Raw genomic sequence first — 25,015 nt, 5'->3', positions numbered from 1 at the left:
ATTTTTATTTCAATAATTACGTTATACCATTCGAAATTATCCGCGCAAATATCCTTAAACTTCACTTGAAAATTTGAATGATGTCGATATAGTATTGCGATAAAAAAGTTCATATATAAAACAGAAAAATCAATCATCAGGTTAAAAAAAACAAAGGAATAAAGAGGTCAAGAAATATAACAACGATTTCGCAAACTAAAAAGACGACTATCTCAATTTCAACAAAGTTTTGATTTGATTGATGTCTCAAAAATTATGAACCGGCTTCATGACTTTTCATAACTTTCGAGTAATCTAAAAGGATTATTCGCACAAATAACTTCAGTCAAATAAAAAGAAAAAAAGAAGAAAATTATTTTATACCATTTTCGGAAGATCCTCAGTAATTCATGGTTTTGTACTTTTCGAGGAACGCCAGCTAACCTCCCATTACATATATACATATACAAAAATAAGATTCATTACAGATATATTTTAAAAATTATAACGCTTTCACAGCCTCTGGCAATGAGGCATTTCAATAATGAATAGATAAAAATAAAAATAAAAAATAGTAAATTAATAATAATAATAATAATAGTAATAATAATAATAATAATAATAATAATAATAATAATAATAATAATAATAATAATAATAATAATAATAGTAATAGTAATAATAATAGTAATAATGATAGTAATAATAATAATAATAATAATAGTAATAATAATAATAATAATAATAATAATAATAATAATAATAATAATAATAATAATAATAATAATAATAATAATAATAATAATAAATAATGATGATGATAATAATAATAATAATAGTAGTAATAATAAATAATGATGATGATGATGATAATAAATAATAATAATAATTGTAATAATAATAATAATTGTAATAATAGTAATAATTACAATAATAATAATAATAATAGTAATAATTACAATAATAATAATAATAATAATAATAATAATAATAATAATAATAATAATAATAATAATAATAATAATAATAATAATAATAATAATAATAGTAATAATAAATAATGATGATGATAATAATAATAATAATAGTAGTAATAATAAATAATGATGATGATGATGATAATAAATAATAATAATAATTGTAATAATAGTAATAATTATAATAATAATAATAATAATTATAATAATAATAATAATAATAATAATAATAATAATAATAATAATAATAATAATAATAATAACAATCTTAATTATAATAACAATAATAATAATAATAATGATAATGATAATGATAATGATAGTGGTAGTGATAATGATGATGATGATGATGATAATAGTAATAATAATTTATAATAATAATTAATAATAATGATAATTAATAATCATGATAATAATGAACAATAATAATAAACAACAATAATATTAATAATAATAATCATGATAATGATAGTTATAATGATAATAATAGTAATAATGACATTGATAATGATAATAAACAATAATAATGATGATAATAATAATAAAAATATTTTGATAATAAACATGCAGGAAATCGTAGTGAAGCCTGGACGTCCAAGACTTCTATCATCAACGATTCATCCAACAAAATATATTAATACTATTCATTCAAGTTCAAAAAGCTACTAGCGCAACATACTGGTCATACTAAAGAATAGACTAATATTTCCAAATAGGAAAGTAATTGACAATAGTAGTGGCCACAATAGTGATAATGATGATTCGTTTACAATCGCGATGATGTTCGTATAGTGTACTTCCAAAATAGGAGTTGGTTTCAGGTAAGAATTAAAAATAGAGGAGAAAGAAAAACAATATCAACGAAAAAAATGCGAAAAAGAATAGGAAGAACCGTTAAAGTAATTCGTTATATGATTTTACTATAATTCACTAAGACTACTCGCTACAGTAACACCACTACGATTACAGATCAGATTAAAAAATCGAAATAAAATGTTCGACCGATTGAAAAACAAATTTTTTTTACAAATTCCTTATCGTTTTTGTTGAAATATTGAAGAAATATCGGATATCTGCATCGAGAATACTTATTAAATATGATTGATACGATATCGATCGAACATCCTTGCAAAATTCGAAGATCAGTCAAGGAAGACGAGAAGATATTGCATGAATTTTGCAATGTTTATTGCTGCGATGCAATATTTATTGTTTGCGATATACAATTTTCTTTTTTTCTTTTTTATTACATAAAAACTCGACTTGCGAACGAAAGAACGTTCTCAGTCTTTTTGAACATATTTTCTGTAATTTCTCATCTTCCTTTACGGTAGACAAGTTTCGGATCAAGAAAATGAAAAATAAATCATACAAAAAGTAAAATATATAATTAACGCGGATTTTATAATCACATTTGTTCAAAGGAAAAAAAGAGAAACTTAAACATGTAAAAAAGAAAAGACGAAGAAAAATACATTAACAAAACAAAAAAAAAAATAAAATGAAAGAAAAACAACTAAAGAACAAAGATGAAATGAATCGGAATAAGTAAAATAGATTATCATCATTGTCATACTTAAAATCATAGATTAAGATGAATCTCCGTTGATTTATATGAAAAAGAGAAATATACATATAAATATGTATAAAAAAGAACATCTACTTAATTATCTAAAAAAAAATAAGAAATAAATGACATATAAGGATAAAGAAGGATTTGGAAAAGATAAAAAGAAAAAGGAAGAGAAACAGAATACAAAATTGTTGATGAAAATACTTTCAAAGATAAGTGAAAACTTAACGAAGGGACATTTGACAACGACGGTAATTGATATTGTCAATTATCATTCTTTGATTTATGTAGTAAGTCAAGGCAATGCAAACGTATAGAATATCGATCGAATACTCTGCGTTATTTTTCAATTACGTACGCACATGAGAGGAGAAGAGAGAGCAATGAAACAAGCTCTCGCTACGTATCGATCTCTATGAATCGATGACGTCAATAGCAAAATTATTTCGCTTTGGATCATAGTGAAATATATGATTGTTCAACGATAGTTGTCATTAAACGCGATTAAGACAAGTTTAAAATCCAAAATTAAATCCAAAGAGTCGATAGTTAAAAAAATAATCGTGTCAAAACCGGACGGGTAGCACGTTCGTTTGCACGACCAAGAAAAAATACGTGCAAAAACGTGATAGATATCTGAGATAATGAGAAATAAATGCTTCTCGTAGTTTTTGATCGAGAAGAGGATGAAAAGAAAAACTGGAAGGGAGAAGGTTTCGATTGGAAATCAATTTTTATGGAAAAAAGAGATGTAACGTAGAGAGGATGAATCGGTTGAAAGGCGAGAAAAATCTGGATGAGGAGGATGAGAATGGAGTGACTAGCGGCGGCGAGCTCTACAACTAAACAACAACAACAGTATTTTCAGTTATAACAACATTAACAAGTAAATTCTCCGTGTGTATGCGCTTACACGTCTCATATGAATTTCCGTTTTTCACGCGTACGCGTATACGTAATGCACGCAAACAAAATGGGTATCCCGAATTCGCCTGCGTTTATTTTTTTCGTACGAACATTTCATATACGTGCGCGTGCGCAGTTTGGAGAATGATTCGTACATGTGCGTGTCGCAACGAGCATCGAATAGCCATTTTTCTTCGTTTTTCTTTCGTTTAATTTTCATTCCATTTATTCTCTGTATCTAGTTTTTCTTTTCAACCTCGTTCATAGTTTTCGGAAAGACTCAACGTTCATTCACACGAAAGTGAGAAATTCGCTTCACATCGTGGCACGCATATATACGAAAGTATAACTTTCTGCTAGGCGGAAACGAATTCTCGAACGATCGCGACGGGAGATTTCTACTGGCGGAAGGAATCCGTTCCGCTTAGTTGGCGTACGCGCACGTGTTCGTATAAATAAGGCCTGTCATCTTGAATTTCGACAGCTGTCGAATCAACGCAATTTCGCTCGCATACGCGCTGCATTTTGTTTCGTTTCGTTAAACGGAAGTGAAGTGGATCGAGCGGGCGAAGATGGAGAGGTAAAGTGAGTACGAGCGGTGATGGTAAGTGGGTGAAGAGAAGATAGGCAAGTATAAGTAAAAAAAAGATCGATGAGATCCTGGTTTCATGGCCGTCTAAACAATGCCGATAAAGATGATGACGACAACGACGAAAATGACGTTAGACAATCGTTGTTGGCGTCGTGATTTTTCGAGGCTCTACATGCCAATTGGTGGTACTTGTACGTAACGATATATATAGAGTCGATAATCCTTGCTGGCCAGTACGACCGATCCATCGTCCATTAATGCGACATCGAAACACTGGGCATGCTTGACCTTGCTTTCGAGGGCCGAAACCAATTGACCATCTTGCGTGAAGATCGTCAGATTGAAATTATTATGATTGTCTGCTATCAGTATTTCGCCTACGGCGTTGATCCCTACCCCGATAGGATAGTTGGTGATCCCTTCTCCACCTATTTGTCGAAGATAAGCGCCCTCGTAATTGAACACCTTCACGCAATGGGCGCGATTGTCGCTAATGAAGATCTCTTGTTTATCGTTCACGACTACTCCATTCGGGAATTCTAAGTGTTTTGAACATCCAAATTTTTGAAGAACGATGCCGGCTTGGTCGAAAATAATCACGCGCATCACTTTACATTCGACGACGACTATGCGCCCTTTCGAATCGACCGTAACACCGCGCGGATGTTGCAATATATTTGCCCCAAATTTACGCACGAATTGACCATACTGGTTATATATTTGTATCTGATGAGTCGGTGAACGTTCGGTAACAATTATATCACCAGATGTTTTCACTACTGCCACCCGATTCGGATAAAGTAATTGACCGTCTCGTTTACCACATTCCCCAAATTGGAATTTGAATCTACCCTCTTTATCGAATATTTGAATCCGATGATTGTTCGTGTCGGCTACAATAATATCATTTTGTGCGTTCACCGCCACCCCCGAAGGTTCGGTAAACTGACCTTCCATAACACCGAACTCGCCAAATTTGCAGTGATAAATCATTTTCTGTCGCTTAATCTGCGACTTTGGCGGAAATATCACTGTAGCGGACATCAGTTTCGAGGTAAGGTCAAGAACAGAATCACTGGACGCAGCATTTGCTGCAACAGCAACGGACGTTGGCATTGGAAAATGATCGTTCGTAGTGACAACTGGATAAACATCGCTACCTCCGTTGCTCCATTTCTCATAAGGATTCGCGTTTATACCGTTCAAATTAAGATCGCTGATTGTGGTTGAGAATGGGCCTAGGCTATTAGCCGAACTGAAACGCTTAGTAATGACAGTGTTGTTGGTATCGAAGGATGATGGCGATGTGGACGAGGCGCAAGTAGAACTGGAGGATATCAGGCCGTTGCTGTAAGGACGATCTAATAGAAGACCTCCCAAAGATCCAGCGCTACTGGGTCCATTATTGGCATTGCTTCCACCGTTAGCATTATTAGAGAGTGCCGTTGGTCGAGCGATAGGTGGTTGTTTCCCAATCGGGCCGGCGTTACTCTCATTATTGCTTCGAACGTAACCGAACGTGTTTCGTACGCCTACTTGAATCGCCTGGTAATTACTGACAAATTCGAGATCGGCGGTTTGACTGGCAATGTCTGGCGTATAATTCAACAATAATTGAAGTTTCGAGTCGAGAAGCTTCTTTACCATCAATACCTCGGTAACAGTAGTGTATTTGGTTAACCGTTCGACAAATTCGCAAGTTTGAAGCATTTTATCAGCCATGTCATTGGCCTTTTGCGTTAGAACGCCAAGAGACATTTGTTTCGTGGAAAATACTGATTCGAGCTCTTTCAACAATTCTTGCTTACGTTCTTCGAGCATTGATCGATAGAATTGAAAAGTGTCATTGATTTCATTTTGCGCTTTGTGATACTGCACTTGTAGCCGTGCTGCTCCGTGATCGGCTGCTTTCACAGCGGCTCTTACATCCGCGGCTTTTGCTCTACATTCTTGAACTACTCTTGCCATTGCTTCGAGTTGTTGCGTTCCTACCTCAGATATGTGCGCGCAATCGTGTAATGGGCCAGGATGTTCAGTAATAGCGCACTCCTTACAGACTAACGCTGTACAAGTGCGACAAAAATATTTTAGCAATTCCTGTTTATGCCGGGGACAATAAGGTACTTTCTCGCCGTTGCTGCTACCGCTGTTGATCACCAAATTATTTTTTGGGATTTCATTATTCGCGGTGCTGGTGGTAACTGTCTCGAGTTTCGAATCGCCCAAGTTGAGGACACGATGGCCTTCGAAGCAATGCATGAATTGATGCGCCATCACGCAATTAGGGCAGAGGAAATTCGCACAGTCGAAGCAACGAGCTACAGCGTCGGATTCGGTAGATTTGCACCCGGTACAACGAACTCCACCGGCGCCTCCTAATCGGCACCGCGGACAAGGTGCCTCTCCAGGTTTTTGCGAGTCGAGGCAAAGATCACAGCTGTCGACGTCACAGATCGCCGAGTCGCTTGCAGGCGGAGAACTGCCGCTCACTGTAAGCGGAGACAGCGAGGCCAGGGATCCGATGGAATTCGCGCGCGATTCCAGCGAAAGTGTCGGCGAGGCCATTTTCAATCAACCGGCATCCCTGTTAACAAAAATAAATATTTTTTTTAACAATTGTTTTCTATTACATTTTTTTAAGTATATCTAATTATATCTTCAATTTTTTATCGATTTTGAAACATTAATAAATACAAAGCATAATTTCCATTTCTCTCTCAATTTTATATAAATTTTTTTCTCTTTCTTTTATTAATTTTTAACTCAATTATTGCTGAACATTCAGTATATTGAATTATTTTATTATATTTTAGTTATATTTTATTCTATACATTGTATTATATTTGTAAAAAAAAGTTTCAGATAATGAATATAGATAAAAAATGATTTTATATATGTATATATATATATATGTAATATATAAAATAAAATATAAAAATAAATGTAAAACGATATAAAATATTTTCGAGAAAAATCAATTAAAATTTAGTTTATGAATTTAATTAATATATGAATTTAATTAATAACTGATTATATTTAGTAAATAATTGATTATATAGTAAATAAACAGTTTATACGATTAATATATATATATATATATATTATCGAGTACATAATATGGAATTAGGTTAAGTTAACCAGAGAGTCAGAATTCTGTTTTATTATTAGTTCTTCGTTGTTATTTTTTATCTTATCGTATTTCTATATATTTAAACGGGCATGATAATTCTGATTTTATATGACAAGAAACGAAATGATAAAAATATTAATTATCAAAAATTGATTATATTTGAATACTGACATGTGAATCATGAAAATAAAGATAAAAGTGATGTTATAAATTCAAAATAATTTTTAACTTAATTTTATTATTCTTCTGTATTGTTCTTTTTTTTAAATTGATATCTATATATATCAATCTCAATTTTTGTAGTATCATTATGTTTATAATTCTTAATTATATCTTTAAAAAAGTATAATTATTAATGATTAATACAATTGCACAAAGAAATATGATTTCGTACTGTATTTTATATGAATATAAAGTTTTTTTTATTTTCTCTTAAAAATAAATAAGTAAAAGCAAATTAATCGTTTATAATGAAATTTATCATATGAAAGACAAGAAAAACATAAGGAATAAAATATTATTTAATATTCTTTATATTTCATAAAATACGTTTTATAAAATTCAAATTACAATATCTTTTAAACTAGTGATTTTTCGATATAAATAACATATAATCTATAAATAAACATATAAATAACATATAAATATAAATAACTTTAAATATTTTTTTAAAAAAATAATGAACTATTGATTAGAACAATAAAAATTATATAATTCTATTTAAAAAATTAAAATTGATTATGATCTCTAAAATCTATAGAAAATCTATTGATATTGTATAATGTATCTTTATGTAACTTTTATCTGATATATGATTTATATTCTTTCCTATCATTTATATTTTTCAAGATATTTGAGTAGTTTGAAATAGACTAAATACGTTATATATAAAAAATTCTATAAATTTGTATTGAATATATTTTATAAAATTGAAATATAATGAAATCGTGTATATTCGTTGTCAAAAATTAATCTATAAAAATTTAGATTGTATGAAAAAGTAACTATTTTTAAAACTATTAAAAAATTTTGAATTATTCAACTATTAAATTTTGCTCATTAATGGATTAAAAGTGTACCGATCATCATATGATTGTTTGTGATTTAGACATTTATCATAATAATTGATCGAAAACTGTTTTTTCTCGTTGCATATTTACTGTGAATCGAATTTAAATCTATCTTTTCTCTATTTTTCATTTGTTTCCTTTTCTAAATTCTTCTTTTTTCTTTAAATGATTCGTAAACAATTCACAAGGAAAAAATGTCATCCTTTTAATTAAATCGCTTTACTGGACGATTCTGTTTTACCTGAATCTTCCGTAGATAGATGGACGGATAAAAAAAAAAGAGCTAAAGGGAAAGGCAGCGAACAAAAAGAAGAGGTCGGTACCCTGCGACTCCAAGGTCATGAATGCGAAGGTTATCATATATTTTCTAGTTGGCTTGGTGAACTTATGATGTTCCATGTAACGATGTATTCGCAATTCTACGACGGAGCGTAGAAACACAGAAGAAAAATGGAACAAGGGACGAAAAGATAAAAGAAAGATAAATGGAAAAGTAAAGGAAGGAAAAGTGAATAGAAAAGCAAAATCAGAAGGAAGGAAGAAGATAAAATGCGCGAATAACCGAATGGATGGAAACAAAGAACGTTTCACCGCTCCAGGAAACGCTTCTAAAGTCGGACTAGCTACTCTTCTCTCTGGTACGCGGCGGTACCTTCGTGCAGGAATTTCGATCAAGTCCTAAGATAAAAGGTGAATGCTCCTAAGGGAAGCACTTGGATTCGAGATTACTGGAAAATTACATTTAATGTAGCGAATATCAAAAGAAACGTATTTCGAGAACAATGAAATATATAACAACATTATTATCTTAATTTTAATTGTAAATTATCGAAATTTATTTCAATTATGTCATGATGAAATGATCAGGAATTTAAAGAAAAAACTTTATACTATATACTATAATTATACTATTAACATTAAATTTATATAAAATTATTTTCCATTAATTCCAATTCCAAATCCAATTTGTTTTTAGCATATTTATTTAAAATATAATTTAATGGAATTTTAAAATGATTGTTTTCATTCTTTTGAGTGAAGTTAATAAAATAAACATTCATTAATTCATTATTATATCGTCATTTTATATCTATTTATTATATTTAAAATTTTTTTTATGTTATATATCACTTGGTGAACATAGTAAAAACATAAAAATAATCCATTAATTTTGATTTTTGTTATTAATATAATAAAGTTATATTATTCGCTTATTTGTTTATTATTATATATCTATTATTACTGTTATTATATATATATTATTATATACTTTATATTGAAAACAAATATAACATAAAAGTACATAAACAAATTTCTACTACATCGTTATAATAGAAATAATGTAATTTTATAGTTTCATAATTTTTTAATATTATATAAAATATTTTAACCATATAATTTAATATAATCATATAATATAGTCAATATCAATGTTAGATTATCTATATATATTATATACAATCTATATAATATATAATTATAAAATATATGAAATATATAATATATATATAAAAATCTGTGATATATAATTTTTGTATAATATAATATAAATTTCTTATTTTTGATTATATCATATTAAGTTGAATATTACAATATTTTTCAGAACTATTTATTTTTATTATTCTAAATATAAGTAAAAAATTTTTAATTTTTTATTTATATTATTCAATACATCAATATTTAATAATTGTAAAAAAGAATAATAAAGAAGAATAAAAAAGAATTCGAATTTTGAAAAATTTTATTTATAAAACAATTTTTTATCAAATATATAATATAAAATTAAATTATATAGTTGTCTTTTATAAATGAAAAAAAGTAAGAGCAATAAATGAAGTTTATTTTAGGTAAAAATAGATTAAGATGGAAAACTTTACTATATTTTATAATATTTTAATAAGAAAGAAAAATGTTATTCTATAATATTTGAACATTATTGACAATTTACAAGAAAAATTAAAGAAAAAATAAAATGAATTTGCAAAACTATTTGGACATCTTATATATATATATATATAAGATAAAGATATATATGGTTTTATTACACTATAATAAATCATAAAATTTTCAATGTGTTCAACTGTTAAAATATATCAGAAGGAATATCGAAACTTTTTAAATATTCTAAGTAAAAAAATTATTCATTTCATGAGATTTATAAGATTTTAATATATTTTACTATATTTTTGCAGTAGAAATTTATTTATGTACTATTTTATGCTATATTTGTTTTCAATATAAAGTATAAAGTAGACATATAATAACACAGTAATATATACTATATATAAATATATTTTAATATAGTCAATATATTTTAATTATTTTAAAACGTTTTCGTTAATTATAAAACAAATATTATATTCTAAATATAATATTTGTTTTATAATTCTAAATATAAAATATAAAAATCAAAATTATATCAATATTAAAATATACCAAATACATCAAATATACTTTTAGAAATAATTTAAGTAAATTTAGGAAAATAATAAATTTTTGAATATCTTTTGAAATACCTGTTTATAGAACATCACAATACGAACGCTTAATTTCTTTGACAGGTACGAGGGAGAATTAAGAAAGGAAAAAAAAAGTTTGAACATGAAAGATTCTAAGGAGGCATAACAATAGAAAATTGTGAATCGGAAATGGAGAAGGGAAGGAAGAAAAAGGGGAAGAGTAAGATAGAAGCGAGGGAAGGGGAAGTGGTAAGATAGAAAAGCGCAGTGCCGCCGGAGGTAGAGTGCGTGCACCCCGATCGATGAACGTCGTTCAGGGGTCACGCCGCGCCGCACCATGCCACACCGCACCCCTCTGACCCACGACGCGTTCTCCCACCCGATTCTTGCCTACTCATAGACCCCACAAGTGTATTGACTCCCTATCCCCCACTACCATCCTCCAGCGACTGCCAACTTGAAAAGGAGAGAAGGAGAAGAGACGAAAAGAATACCTATAGCAGTGACCGCTGCGATCTACGACCTTGGGCGAGAAAGGTCTCGAATCAGCCTTGCGAGGAAATCCCTTACTAGTCAACAATCGTACTCTTTTTTAAATTCATTTAATCATCGTTTCTTTCTTGTGATTTCATTTTGTTTCTATCATGATTATATCTAATAATTTTTGGTATATGTGATAATCTGTATATATGCTGTATTTAATGTGAATTCGAATTCATTAATGAATTAAACTTCGATATAAATTAAAGTTTATAAAATCGCATTGTAGAGTATTAGTTTGATTTTATTAAAGAATAATTAATTTTCATTCCCCATAATTTTTATTGTTTGATAGAGGAGTACATTTTGTCTTCAAAAGACAAAATATCTTAAAAAGGAAAAAGAAAAGCAGATTAATTATTTGTTAAATGATTAAATAAATTATAAAAAATAAATAATATTAAAAAAAAATTAAGTTGAAATACCGGTTGTCTAGGCGATTGGATCTCTTCGGGAAGAACACTCTCAAGGGCGAACCATAAATCTTGTCGCCCCTCGCTGGGCCACCTTTGTAAGCCAATACCTAGCAATCACGCCTAAGTGTATCGAGAAAATCGCGAGAGGCGACAAGGTGTTTGTAAAATTGTGTATTCTTTCACACAGGTAATTGTAATGCATATCTACTATAAAGTATCAACATAACAATATCATTTTGTTTACTGTATAAATGCATTATTATTTAATATTTTCCAGCAATTGTTTAATGTTCAAAAAGATTAAAAGAGATTTTATTTTTAAAAAAATAAATAAAATAGAAATATTATGTTTTTATTCAACATGAAATAGTGTATACGTATACATCTATGAAAAAAATGTGTTACTGCAAGTTTCAAATATTTTATATTCTAATAATTCTGCAACAATATTATAACTATATAATAATTATTATTTATCAATTTATATAAAGTAAGTTTCCGAATTTTTTAATATTTAAAAAAATATTAAATATTCATATTTCCATGGTCGATATATTTTTTCATTGAGACAAATACATTTATAACCATTTGAAAAAAGGAAAATGAGATTATTCGAGAAGATGACTAGAATTGCTGGGGAAGCAGCGATACGTTTTGAAACGAAGACTGCAGTTCACGGTTGAATGCACTGTAGGAAGGGGTGGCGGACGGCGCGTCTGGTTTCTATGGAAACACTGCATCGACCTCTCCAACCCTTCGACAGAGGTTCCGACGAGGGTCGAGTCCGTCACCAATAGTGGTAGGATTGAAGGAGGGGTAACCGCCCCTTTGGAGAACGCTAACTGCTGGTGCATCGCCATTCGACGCAACGCGGCAATGCGTATTTTTCATTTACAAGATGATCGTGAAATAAATAATGTATAAATATTTTATTTAATCTTAAATTTAGGTGTATTTGTTAGAACATAGAAATATAATAGATAGAAATTCATTTAAGAAATAAAATGATGAATTAAAAAAATCCTAAACAGATACTTATCGAAGAATTAATTTTCATACAAAGATAGATCAAAAATAGTTTTAAAAAGTAAATGTAAATATAATGCGATCTAAAATAAAATAAAACAAGAAAAAATAAAAAATTAAATTTAACAATTCATAAATTTAATATAAAATGTGCCATATATACATATTGTAAATATTAATAAATATATATCAATGATGTTTTATCGTTATGCTTTTTGGCATTTTATTATTGTCTATCTACTTTTTAGATATTGAATGTATATTTAAATAAAATCGAAAATGAAAATATTGAATCCGAAACACGATAAATTTAATTTATATTGTAACGATATTATAAATAATATGAATATATATATATGAATATATAATAATATGAATATATTAAAAAGATTAAGAAAAATTGAAAAAAGAGAATAGTGAAATAAACAAAGTGAATTATTTAGTTTTATTACATATAAATTAATATCATTTTTTGTGAATTATTTTTATGATATAATTATTAATTTATCATATTATTGATATTGTAAACATTCGTATATAATGTAAAATATCCGTATTCCATCATATAAATCATTTAAAAAATATATGCGATACATAATATATAATACAAATACACATATTGAACAAAATTAATGAAAGCCATGAAAAAAATAATTCCATATAGTATTTCATAGAGTTACAAGATTCTTACATTACATTGATACATTATTTAATAATACAAAATACAAAAATTATTTTTTTCCTCCTTAATTAATATATTTAAATTATTTTAATGAATGCTTTTATTTAATATGATAAAATGTTTACTTTATATAAAAAAATTAAATAATAGAGACTTGCATACGAGAATAGAGAATTTACTACGTGATACGTATGCTACGTATTGCGAAAAAGAAAAATCGAATCTAGTTAATATAAACTAAATAAAAAATACTTTAAATATCACACGAAAATTTCGATAGGATGAAATTCAAAAATAAAATCTTGATAATTCGAAGATTTTAATTTGTGCTTTGAGATATAAGTTATCAAGGTTGAATATTAGAATAGAATAAAAAATCAAAATTGTTATTTTTTAATAATAAAAAATATTTATTTCTAATTTTTCAAATTAAAAATAATACTTAATTTGTGAAGAGTTATATCAGTTTTTCCTTTAAAATAAATTTTTTCTTCTTTTTATTTTTATTATATTAATATTAATTATTATTAGTTTTTTATTTCTTATATTATAAATGTATGTAATAAAAGATCAAAATGATTTTACAATATAAATGAATAAATTAATCTTTATAAAATATAAAATAATTTTTTTTAATAATTTTGATCTATTTAATAAATTTTATTCAAAATTATTCATAGTGTCTGATTAATATTATATTTTGTTGAAAATAAATTACTATAAATTATTAAACATTATTGGTAAATACAATGAAAATAATATTGCATATTACAATACTTATAATATCTTAAAAATTTATTTAACAAGAATTAACTTTTATATGTTCAATTTGCAGAATTAAATTTTTAGACAATTTTTTTCACTATTTGAAAATAAATCATAATTATTTTTTTTATTCCATTTTTAACAATATCTTACCTTTTGTTTAAAATGAATAAATGTTTCGACGATTTACATATATAAATATAAAATCTTTTTTGTATTTTTATGTATTGTGGATTCGTTTCTCTTTTTCATGTTTTGTAAATAATTACAATAAGTTTAACGCAGCAACAATTATCTTACAATATTTTAAAAAGATTTTGCAATTAATCTACTAGCTGAAAACATCTGTTCACTGTGAGAACTGTTGAGGATAAAATTGTGGAGTCTGGAGTACTACGTTTGTGGCGTTGTTGAACTCGTGCGAGCATGACGACGAGACCGCTCGCGAGAGAACGGTTTTCCGGAAGTGGCGCTCGTTTCGCCATGGAACGGTTTACGAGCGGCAATGTTACAACGCCGAGCACCGCCTGTGCACTGAATGTGCCAGAGTTCACTGTACTCAGCGAACTTCGCGATGCCGGAAGGTCGCTCTAACGTCACACGATACAGAAAATCGATTTCTAGATTGGATTCTATCACGATAACTTACGTGCAACTTTTACTTCTTCACTAGACCACTTTAGATGCAGTTTCCCATACTGCCTCTTTCTTATTTCGTATTTATATCTCTTTCATAACAGCACTTGCACTTAAATTGTTATTAATTTTTCTTAGCAAATAATTGACTTGGAATTTCCATAAATTCTTTTTCTATTTTTATTTCTACTATAATCATTGATCATTGATATAATTATTTATTTTTTAAATTTAAGTTTAATTTTTTATATTGTTTATTTAATTTCATAATTAAAATATAATAACAATGAAAAATTTTTTTTATACGGTCTTTATATTTAATTTATAATTTATGAAAATTTTAACATAAAACGAGAGAAAAGTTAATATTTTAATTATTCAATGTATTCCCAATAATGCAAAATTTAAAAATTTAATTTATTTATTTAATTTATTTATTTATTAATTTATTAATTTATTAATTTATTTATTATTAATTACTATTTTAAAAACTAATTTTAAAATTAGTTAGAAATTGCTATACAAATGAAATAAAAGTAAATATAAGTCTAAATTAAATTGTATAAATCTTTGAAGCAGCATCTAAGAAAAAAGATATTATGATAAAAATTTAAATATCAATTATTCTTTTCGTTATTTTCTTCAACATTTGCATACAGAACAAATATTGTTAATCCACACAGTATTCCATATTTGAAATATCTATTTAATATTCATAGTAATAAAAGGAGGAAGCAAACAGTTAATTTTTTTTACCAGTTAGATAATATATATATATCTAAATTAATGGACATCTTCATTTATAATATTGGATCTTTCTTTGTTCATGAGACAAATACTTTAAAGAGATAGAGAGAGAAAAAATACGATGCACATATAAAGAAAGAGAAAGAAAGAGAAAAAGAAGGGTCAAGAGGAGCCAAGGATCGAGGAAAGGATTAACGCGAGGAGCAATAGAAGAGAAGAGAGGAAAAGAAAAAGAGGGAAAAGGTTCAAGAACCATTTGACCAGTCTCTGAATCATCATTAAGTCGACCGTTACACGACTAGTTGTTAAATCACAAATGTGGGTGGCTCAGATGAGTCTTATGGTTAAAATAACATAATTATATGAATATTTGTAAGAATTTCATATTATATTGTTTATAGGAATTTCGTGTACTTCGAAATAATACATTCTGAAAAATTTCATTCCTGAATGGATTTATATTTGCTATGTATTTTATCAATTTTTGAAACATTTGAAAATTTCAATTAAATAAAAGATTTTGAAATTTATATAATTGAACGCATAAAAATATTTTCTTAAATTATTAATGAATTGATGTTTTGGTTTTTAAATATATTCAATGGTATTAAAGATTTTTTTGATGACACATAATATTATAAATTTTTTTAATTTTATTACATATCATTATATTATATCATTGTATTATAAATAATATAATATTCTTTACAAAAATTATTAATGAAAATAAAACGAAAAAAAAGATCGTAAATTCAAGTAAAATTTTACGAAATTGTAAAATAAAAATATGATGATATTAAATATGATATACATAAAATAGAAATAATATTTTTGCTTTAGATAGAAATAATATGTTCAATTCTTTATTGGAATAAAAATCATATCACAAATGTGACGATTTTTTTTATTCAATAAAAGTTGTATCGTATAATTTCTATTGTACTTGTAAAATTATTTTTCTTAATTCATATAAGAATATTTAGATAGCAGTAGCGAATCAAAAGATGTCTTTTGTTTTAGAGATTTCTAATCAATGTTATAGAATATATAATCTATATAAGTTAATGAGCATAATAATTTTGTTTAATAATATTCTTCCTCTATCATAACGTATGCAATATATCAATGAAACACAAAGATGAAATAGGGAGACGAACGGAAATGTCTAATTTTAGAAATAAGTCTGGGATTATATATATAAATAAAATTATTAATTAAATCTATAAATTAATTAATTAAAATCAGTTAATTTTGATTATATTTGATTTGATTTTTGAATATTTATTCTTACGTTTTTTGGTAAATTTTATTTTCATTATTCACTGTATTCACTGTATAACTATATATAATGCCGAATACAGGATGAAAATGTGAAAATGTTAACATTTTAGGAAACATATTACATATAAATTATAAACATATGGAATAATATGTAAAAATAATTGATTTGTTTTTTTATATTTTTCTTATTAGATATATAATAAACAGAAAATTGTTTTAATTTCGTTTTAAATTATTAATGTTTTTTAGTTATTTTTTGTTTCTAATAAATCATATTACGTATTAATTTGAATAAAAAAGATCAAATAGATTGAAAAAATTTTGTAAAGGTTCTTAATTTATTTATTTATATTATAAAATTATTTCATATATTAATTTTAAAATATAATAAAATTTATAACGTAAAATTAAGGAAAAAATAAAAAATATATTTTAAAAGAAAATAAAAAATTATATCTTTAAATAACATCACAAAAAATTTATTTACTAAAAAGTAATTATTAAATTCTTCTTATTTAAGAAATTTTGATTTTTTCATCCATTTTAATTTATGATTTCGATATTTTGTATATGTATAATTTCTGTATATTGAAATAATACATATAATATATATATTTGGGACGAATAAAAATCTGATTTTTAAATTTACAAAATTTAAATTTCACTCAAAATGCTTATTTCTCTTTTTTTTTTCAAAAACTAAAATCTTAATAAATCTTAATTCGAAACTTTCAACTTCTAAGGATTCTCATACTTCATATAGATCATTTATAAATTCTCATACTTATAAATGACATACCATTGATTTTTTGTTCTAGGCAATAAAGCAAAATTCGTAATCGGTATAACTACTAAATACTTAGGTGGTTTAATTTATGACTTCGCTATATCCGTACTATACAAAAGAAATTTTTCGGTTTAACTTTTTGTGAGTAACGGCAATGAAAAGTTCAAGTTTCCACGAGTAGATTTCACAGCGATAGATTTTTATGTCTGAACAACGGTGCAAAAGATTGTCAGAGAATATAAGCACTTACATACCAACGTATCTCTGACCGTGGCTACAAAGAGGCAGTAGGAGGGACAAAAACAGACGAAGCAGACGAAAGGACGAGAAGCTTTACAAGAGGCATCACGAAAAGCACACACCTGTAGCGCATCTAACGATTACACTACAAAGGAAGTTTCTCAAAAAAAATTTGTGAGATTTATGGCTCAATGAAAATGCGATATCGTTCACGGAATCGTGAATTTTGCACAATGGAATAATACTCAGAAAAGAACACTTTTGTTTCGAAGTATATACAATTTTTTTATAAAATTTAAAATATCTGATAAATGAATCAGTAAATGAGCGAGAGAAAGAGAAAAAAAGATATTCATATATCATGAATTATATTGAACGAAATTCAAATAATGTTTAAATAGTATTAATGAAGCATGATGAGAACGAATTATGACGATATGAATTCGTAATTCATGTCACATATACACACGTGTAATCTATTAATTTAAAATGCATATAATGTGAAACGTTTTACATATTTCAATTTTGAACAAAAAATGTTTTTGCAAAATCATTAATGAATCATTATTTGATAAACGATGGTTTAGAAATATATTTGTAAGTCGAGCATAAAATCTTATTTTTGCAATGTATGTAATATGAATTTATCGTTTATATTTTATAATCAACTATAATGTTATAGATATTTATTTATACATTTTTAGAATTTTTTTTGTCTTTTCTTAAAATTAAATTTGATAATAATATATATTTTCAAAAAAATATATTTACTAAAAATTAGGATAATGATTGAAAACTTCAATTGTATTAAAAATAACTTGTTTTAAAAAACTTGTATTAAAAATAAATTGTTTTAAAAAAATTTTAATATTTTTATATAAATGCAATAAATTTATACTTTTTGTTATAGCTATTCGTGAAAATATTATTTAGACGATATTGATAACAAATAATTTGAAAAGAATTTTAAAAATTTCTAAGCAAATAAATGTATGAATTATAGGAGCTGAAATTTTTTGTCGCAAAAATATCTGTTATAAATCAGTTTTTTGAAAAGTTGAAAATAAAATATCATTTTAATTTTAATGTGACAGAGATATTCATTCTTTTTCAGCTCTAAAATTTTAGGAATTTCTAAAGTAGGAAAGAAACTATGAATAAAAGATAGGTTTTCAGAAAGATTTTCCGTACTATCCTTCTTTCTTTTGTTTTTGTTTGTTTCTTATTTTTTTTTACAAAATTTTTATGTTTTTTTTATATTTTATGCATTATTATATCCTTACCATATCGCTATCACTTTTAGTTACAGAAGATATACAACTTAAGTATTATTATTAATTATTAAATCATAGAAGTAAATATAAAAATCTAACTACAATCTAATTAATAGGCCATTTATATATTAAATGATAAAAATCATGAATAAATTTCAATGTTTGATAGATTTTAATATTTGATTAAATATTTATTCATGTGAAACAATTTCAAATATTTACATACAATTTAAATACAATTTCATTTATAAGTTTCGTATAATTTTTTCAACATTAATCATTTCTATTACTTATTTAATTGAAAGCAACTTTGTGATAAATTTGAAATGATATAAATATATATCAATATTTTTCAATATCTTTAAGCAATTAAACTTTTTTATAGACTTCAAATAATTTATAGTTTTTTTCTTCAAAATAAGATCTTCAAAAGAAAGAAAATTTAAAATTTTAATTGAAATTTAAGAAATTAATTAAAGATAAGAGTAAAACACTTAGTGATTCTTTTGCGAGATTCATAAATCGAGAAATTGATATATAGATATATTTATTTACGCCATTTGATGATAAATTTCATAAAATTTTTAATTGCTCATAAATATTAAAAATTTTATCATTATGATAATGTTAATTATAGTGAGCAAATAGAATTCTTATTTTATTTAAAGCAATGAATAATAGAATTTTTTTGACAATCAAATAAATCTGTTTTTTAAAGAAAGTTGAAAATTATTTTTGACAAATATTAATATTAAACGAATTAAGACTTAATAATAATAAAGAATATAAAATGAATATAAAAGTTTTTGAATCGAAATTTAACAATTTTTTATATTATTTGTTTCCATTTCCAAATCTTCCTTAACTACCAATTCAATAATTATTTTTAATATTATTATTACATTGTTTTGTATTTTTTGTCGTTTAAATATATTTATAAATATGTATACATATTATCAATTTCTCAATGAACTTTTTAATGCTCGTTAATTTTTTGTTTTCACTTTATTTTATAAATAGATTGATTTGTCAATTCCAAATTCATAGTTCTAATTTTATTCTAATTTATAATTTCTTATTTCGTATAATAATAAGGTAATATATTCTTAAAACAAAATTTTCTTACAATCAGACAATTGGATAATCGAATGTACCGTAAGTGAAATTTAATAATCGATTTTTTTGTTAATCGACGTTCCAATAATCGGTCGTTTTATTAATAGGGATTTTAATAGTTGAGACTTTATTTTAATTCCATTTTTTTTAATAGCAATATTCATAAGATATTTGTATATTTTATTCTTATAAGCATTGGAATAATAAAAAAGTTATTATATCGCTTTTTAATTCCAAAATATTTAATTATTAGAATATTTATGATAAATTCATTTTATGCAAATACTATTTTATTTCTTATTCTCATTAAAATTTATAACAAAAATTAATTCATATCAAAATAATTATACATAAAACATTGTTTTCTAACTTATATTATAAAAGAAAGCATGGATCATTAAAGAGAGTAATAATATTATAAAGAATATTTTTTATATATTTTTTATATATTTTATATATTTTTATGGACTTGTGATAGAACATTAAAAATTAAATATTTAGAGACATTAAAAAATTTAATGTAATAATAAATTATTTTATATATAATTTTAACATATTATATTATATTTTATATTATATTATTTTATATTATTTTATATATATATTTTATAAAATTATATTACACTATAATTATATATTTTATAATTATTATTATATTTCTACTAATCTTATATGTATTTATGTAACCATTTTAACGAGATCCGAATTTATTATTATAATGTAAATTAATGAAAATAATATATTATGAATGTGAAAATTAATATTTATTTTTTCAAATAATTTTTCTATTTAATATGTTTGTATATGAAACTTGATATGGAAAGGTTTCATATTATCTATTTTAAAATTAAGTGAAAAAAATAAAGATATAATCTCTAATTAAATTCTATTTTATTTCAAGGATTCTTTATTGAAATTAATTAATTTATTATTTTATATTATAAAAGATAAGAATAATTAATTCATTTCAAAATTGTTATTTCAGTTTAATTTTTAATATTTACATATAAATAAATCATTTTGTTTATTTTAAAAAATATATTTTAAAAGAAAAAAAATCTCAGAAAAATCTAATTTTTCAAGTTTCGTTCAGACTTCAAAATTTTATTTGAAATTGAATTTATTTTGTTATTATTTATAATACTTTTATACTTTTATCTTAAATATAGATAATTAAATATAGATAATTCATTTATAGAATGATAAGATAATTAATTAAAATTTTATTTTTTTATTCAAAATTTGACAATTTTTAAAAATTTTTTATTTCAAGAAAATATTCATCAAAATAATGTTACGCAAATTATTCAAAAGAACAAAAAGAACAAATATAAATCAAATTCTGATATCATTATTTCTACTAAAACTCAATATTTATGAAATAACATTATTTAAAATAATTATTTCAAATAATTATGAAATAAATCGTCATGAATATTTCATTTGAAATATTCCTAAGTCTTATTTCATTTCAGAGTTACATTGGTAATTATCTACGATAAAATTAGCTGAAAAAATTCAAAAATGCATCACAAATTATGACTTAAGAACTACCTTATATCAATTAGCCAAGTTTTGCTTCGTATTATATAGAAGACTGAACGAGCAGATACATCAATCAACGGATTGTTATACATAAAACGGTCATCCTTGTTTCTATACAGTTAGTTGGCGAAATAAGAGAAGAGAAAGGGAATGTTAAACATTGTTCTTTTTAATAAACCAGAGAAATATAATATATGAGAAAACATGAGGGTACATTGTCAATTCACCCGCATGCATGTCCTCCTTACGCGCGAATTCCTATATGCAACGCTTGTTCATGCATACGCGGTCTTTAACATTGATGTACGCATGCACGCGAAGCATGAAGGTAACGAAACAAAGGGATGCGAGAAAAAAGGAGTCGTACAAAAAGAACAGATGCGAATGAAGTTTAAAGGTTACGTGTTAATTTTCTTCTTTTTGAATTTCGATTTTAACTAAAATAGAAAACTATTAGATGGATAAGCAAGAAAATTTTTCGTTTCTTCATATTATATTTTTCTACAAAAAAGTTATAGAAAAGAGAAAAATTAATAAAAAAAAATGGGACAAATATTCTATGTGCAAAAATAAAAAAAAATATTATACAGAAGTTAATATATGAGATATCTTTGAAATTTTCAATTATAATAATTTTATACTACGTAAAAGAAATATAGAACATAATTAAAAAGCGCTTTGAAAAAGAATATGTGCAAATACTTTTTGTAAATACTGTAGATAAAATTGAAACGAAATTAAATCTATGATAAATTCAATAATACAATGATCTATATCTAAAGAGAGATAATTGTTTTTGAATGATATTATAAATATTTATTGTTTACAACACATTCCAACAACATAACATGTTTTTTAATGTTTTAATAAAGCACTTATAAACTTTTATATGACATTTTAGTTTTATTTTTATCTATTGATTATACATAAAATTTACTGATACTTTTGTACGCTAAAACTTGAAATCTCATCTTGTATAGAAAGACGTAGGAGGATGAAAACAAGTATGGTGGAAAGTGAATCCTTCATAAACGAATCAATAATCTTATTCTCCGCTTTGCTCCTCCCTGTTATTTTTCTTGCAAACTTTCATAACTATCAATTTATTCCATTTTATACAAAAAAAAAATGTTATTTTTTTAATCTTTTGCTCGAATATGAGATTCCAATTTTATTATTTAAATATTAATGCTTAATCTTTCATATATATCAAAATATATTTTCAAAAACGATAGACAATATAGATTTTTTTTGTTTTATATTATTTGTTTATTTTGGATGAAATAGTTATTAATAATAATTTTATTATTACTACTATTATTATAGGCTAAATCGAAGTTTATGTTTCAATATAGAAATGATTTTAAAGAGAAATGAATTTTTTTTAAATTTTCTTCAATAAAAAATAAAAATTTATTTGGAAAAATTTTATAATGGAAATTTCTCGATTCTTATTCAAAAGAAAAAAAATTCACAAAAATTTTTCATTTCTATAAATTATAATTTTACATGAAAAAATTTTTTTGATTAAATAAATTTGTTCCTTATTTATTAAAATATCAAATGTAAATGGATAATCATTTTAAGTTCTCAAATTATTTTGTTCTCGTCAAGAAAACAATGATATTTTTTGTCGTGCAAGTGTGATGTAATCAAATCTGATTATTATTTCTTTGCAATAATGCTTTTCTTTGGAATATTAATATAATTAATATAATATATGGAATAATAATATAATTAATGAGTTTACGAACATTTTATAATTTTATTTCTTTCTCATTTACATCACAATAAACCATCTGTTTTTGAAAATGCCGCACTCTTTCATTTTTTTATGAATTTATTTTTGTTACCGACTATACGGATTTGTCTATAACAATTAATCTATATATATATATAAAACATGATGTTAATATATGGGATATTTCATGGGATATTTTTGAAGGATTGAAGATCAAAATAAGCACAAAAGTTGATAACTATTGCTCACTTAAACATCAATTCTTGGAAATGAAATCTCGGAATGAATTTCGAGCATGCCGAATGAAACTTGATACTAATCATTGTTTCAGCACATATCGATACATCATGGATATCGATATCTCACTTAACTTATCTTCTCTTTTTATCTCTTCAATTGAATTCTCAGAGATCACGTATTCCTGACTGTAGACGTTTAAATGCAATATTGTATACAAAAAGTTAAATTTATATTAGAAGCCTTTCAGGAATAGAAGTGATAACGGAATGGTCTCGCTTTCTTTTCGTCTCTCTTCGTTTAAACATACAAATTTCAATTGCTTATTACTTAAATAAATAAGTCTTAAACGATATTTTTCTATATATGAATTTTTACATTTGCTTTGATTTCTAGAATAGACTCTTTGAAAATGCCTTACGAATATATTGTTATTTTGTATATAAATTAAAACAATCTTTTTAATCATTTACTATATAATTAATCATAGTCTCCGAAAATTATATGATTAAATAAATTTTCTTCTACTATACATACTATTACTAAATATTATTATTACTATTAGTAACAAAAAAAATTTGCTCTTAATCTTCCATATTTTGTATGTGAAATATATTAATTATATTTTTTCTTAGTCTTTTTATTTTTATTTTTGAATTTTTATTTTTATTGTTTATTAAAACTAATAACATTCTAAACATTCTAAACTAATAACATTCTAAACATTATATAAAACAAAGAATTATTATATTGTACATTATTAAAAAAGATTTTAGAAATCAATAAAAACAATAACTTCTTAAAAGTTTACATTATGTTAAAAAACTAAATTTAAATTTTAGCAATTTATGATATTAATATAATAAAAAAGAAGATATAAGAAAAATTTTTTTGATAAAAATGAATAAAAAAAAATTTTTCTTTTATTTTTCATTCTATCCTACTATATGTGCTTCATAGATTTTATTTCATATTTCATTATTTCGAATTTATCTCCATCTTAATGTTAAATTTTTAAATATTTAATTTCTTCTAATCTTCATTTTTTCCAATTTAAAGAAAGTTATATTTAGCAAATATATCATTAAATAACGCAGGTTAAAGTAATAAAAATATGTTCAATGGTGATGAAAAAGAAAGTTTTATATTTCTTTTTATCGTTTGAAGATTATTCTATGCGAATTTCGTTTCTTAAAAATAAATTTTCGTAATTTTCTAGCCGTCGACAAGCATTGGAAAACGAACTAGGCTTGGTATTAATTAAGTTGAAGAGTTGGAATGAAAGAGCAGTCGAAT

At 24.9% G+C, this 25,015-nt stretch overlaps 1 protein-coding gene across 5 annotated transcripts in view; it reads right to left on the bottom strand.

Annotated features, from left to right (window-relative positions):
* Nucleotides 1-1,334: 1,334 nt before the first annotated feature.
* Nucleotides 1,335-25,015, bottom strand: part of LOC107992923 (brain tumor protein-like) — an 82,071-nt gene continuing 58,390 nt past the window's right edge. For all 5 annotated transcript variants that reach the window (XM_062072025.1, XM_017049047.3, XM_028664383.2 and 2 more), the window contains one exon: nucleotides 1,335-6,611. In XM_062072025.1, the coding sequence (XP_061928009.1) occupies nucleotides 4,196-6,592 (2,397 nt within the window). In that variant the 5' untranslated portion in view covers nucleotides 6,593-6,611 and the 3' untranslated portion in view covers nucleotides 1,335-4,195. The remainder of the gene's footprint in view (nucleotides 6,612-25,015) is intronic.

This window comes from Apis cerana, linkage group LG2 (assembly GCF_029169275.1).
Source record: "Apis cerana isolate GH-2021 linkage group LG2, AcerK_1.0, whole genome shotgun sequence".
Lineage (NCBI taxonomy): Eukaryota > Metazoa > Arthropoda > Insecta > Hymenoptera > Apidae > Apis > Apis cerana.
The sequence above is the reverse complement of the archived record's forward strand: the minus strand, read 5'-3'. Positions and strand labels throughout refer to the sequence as shown.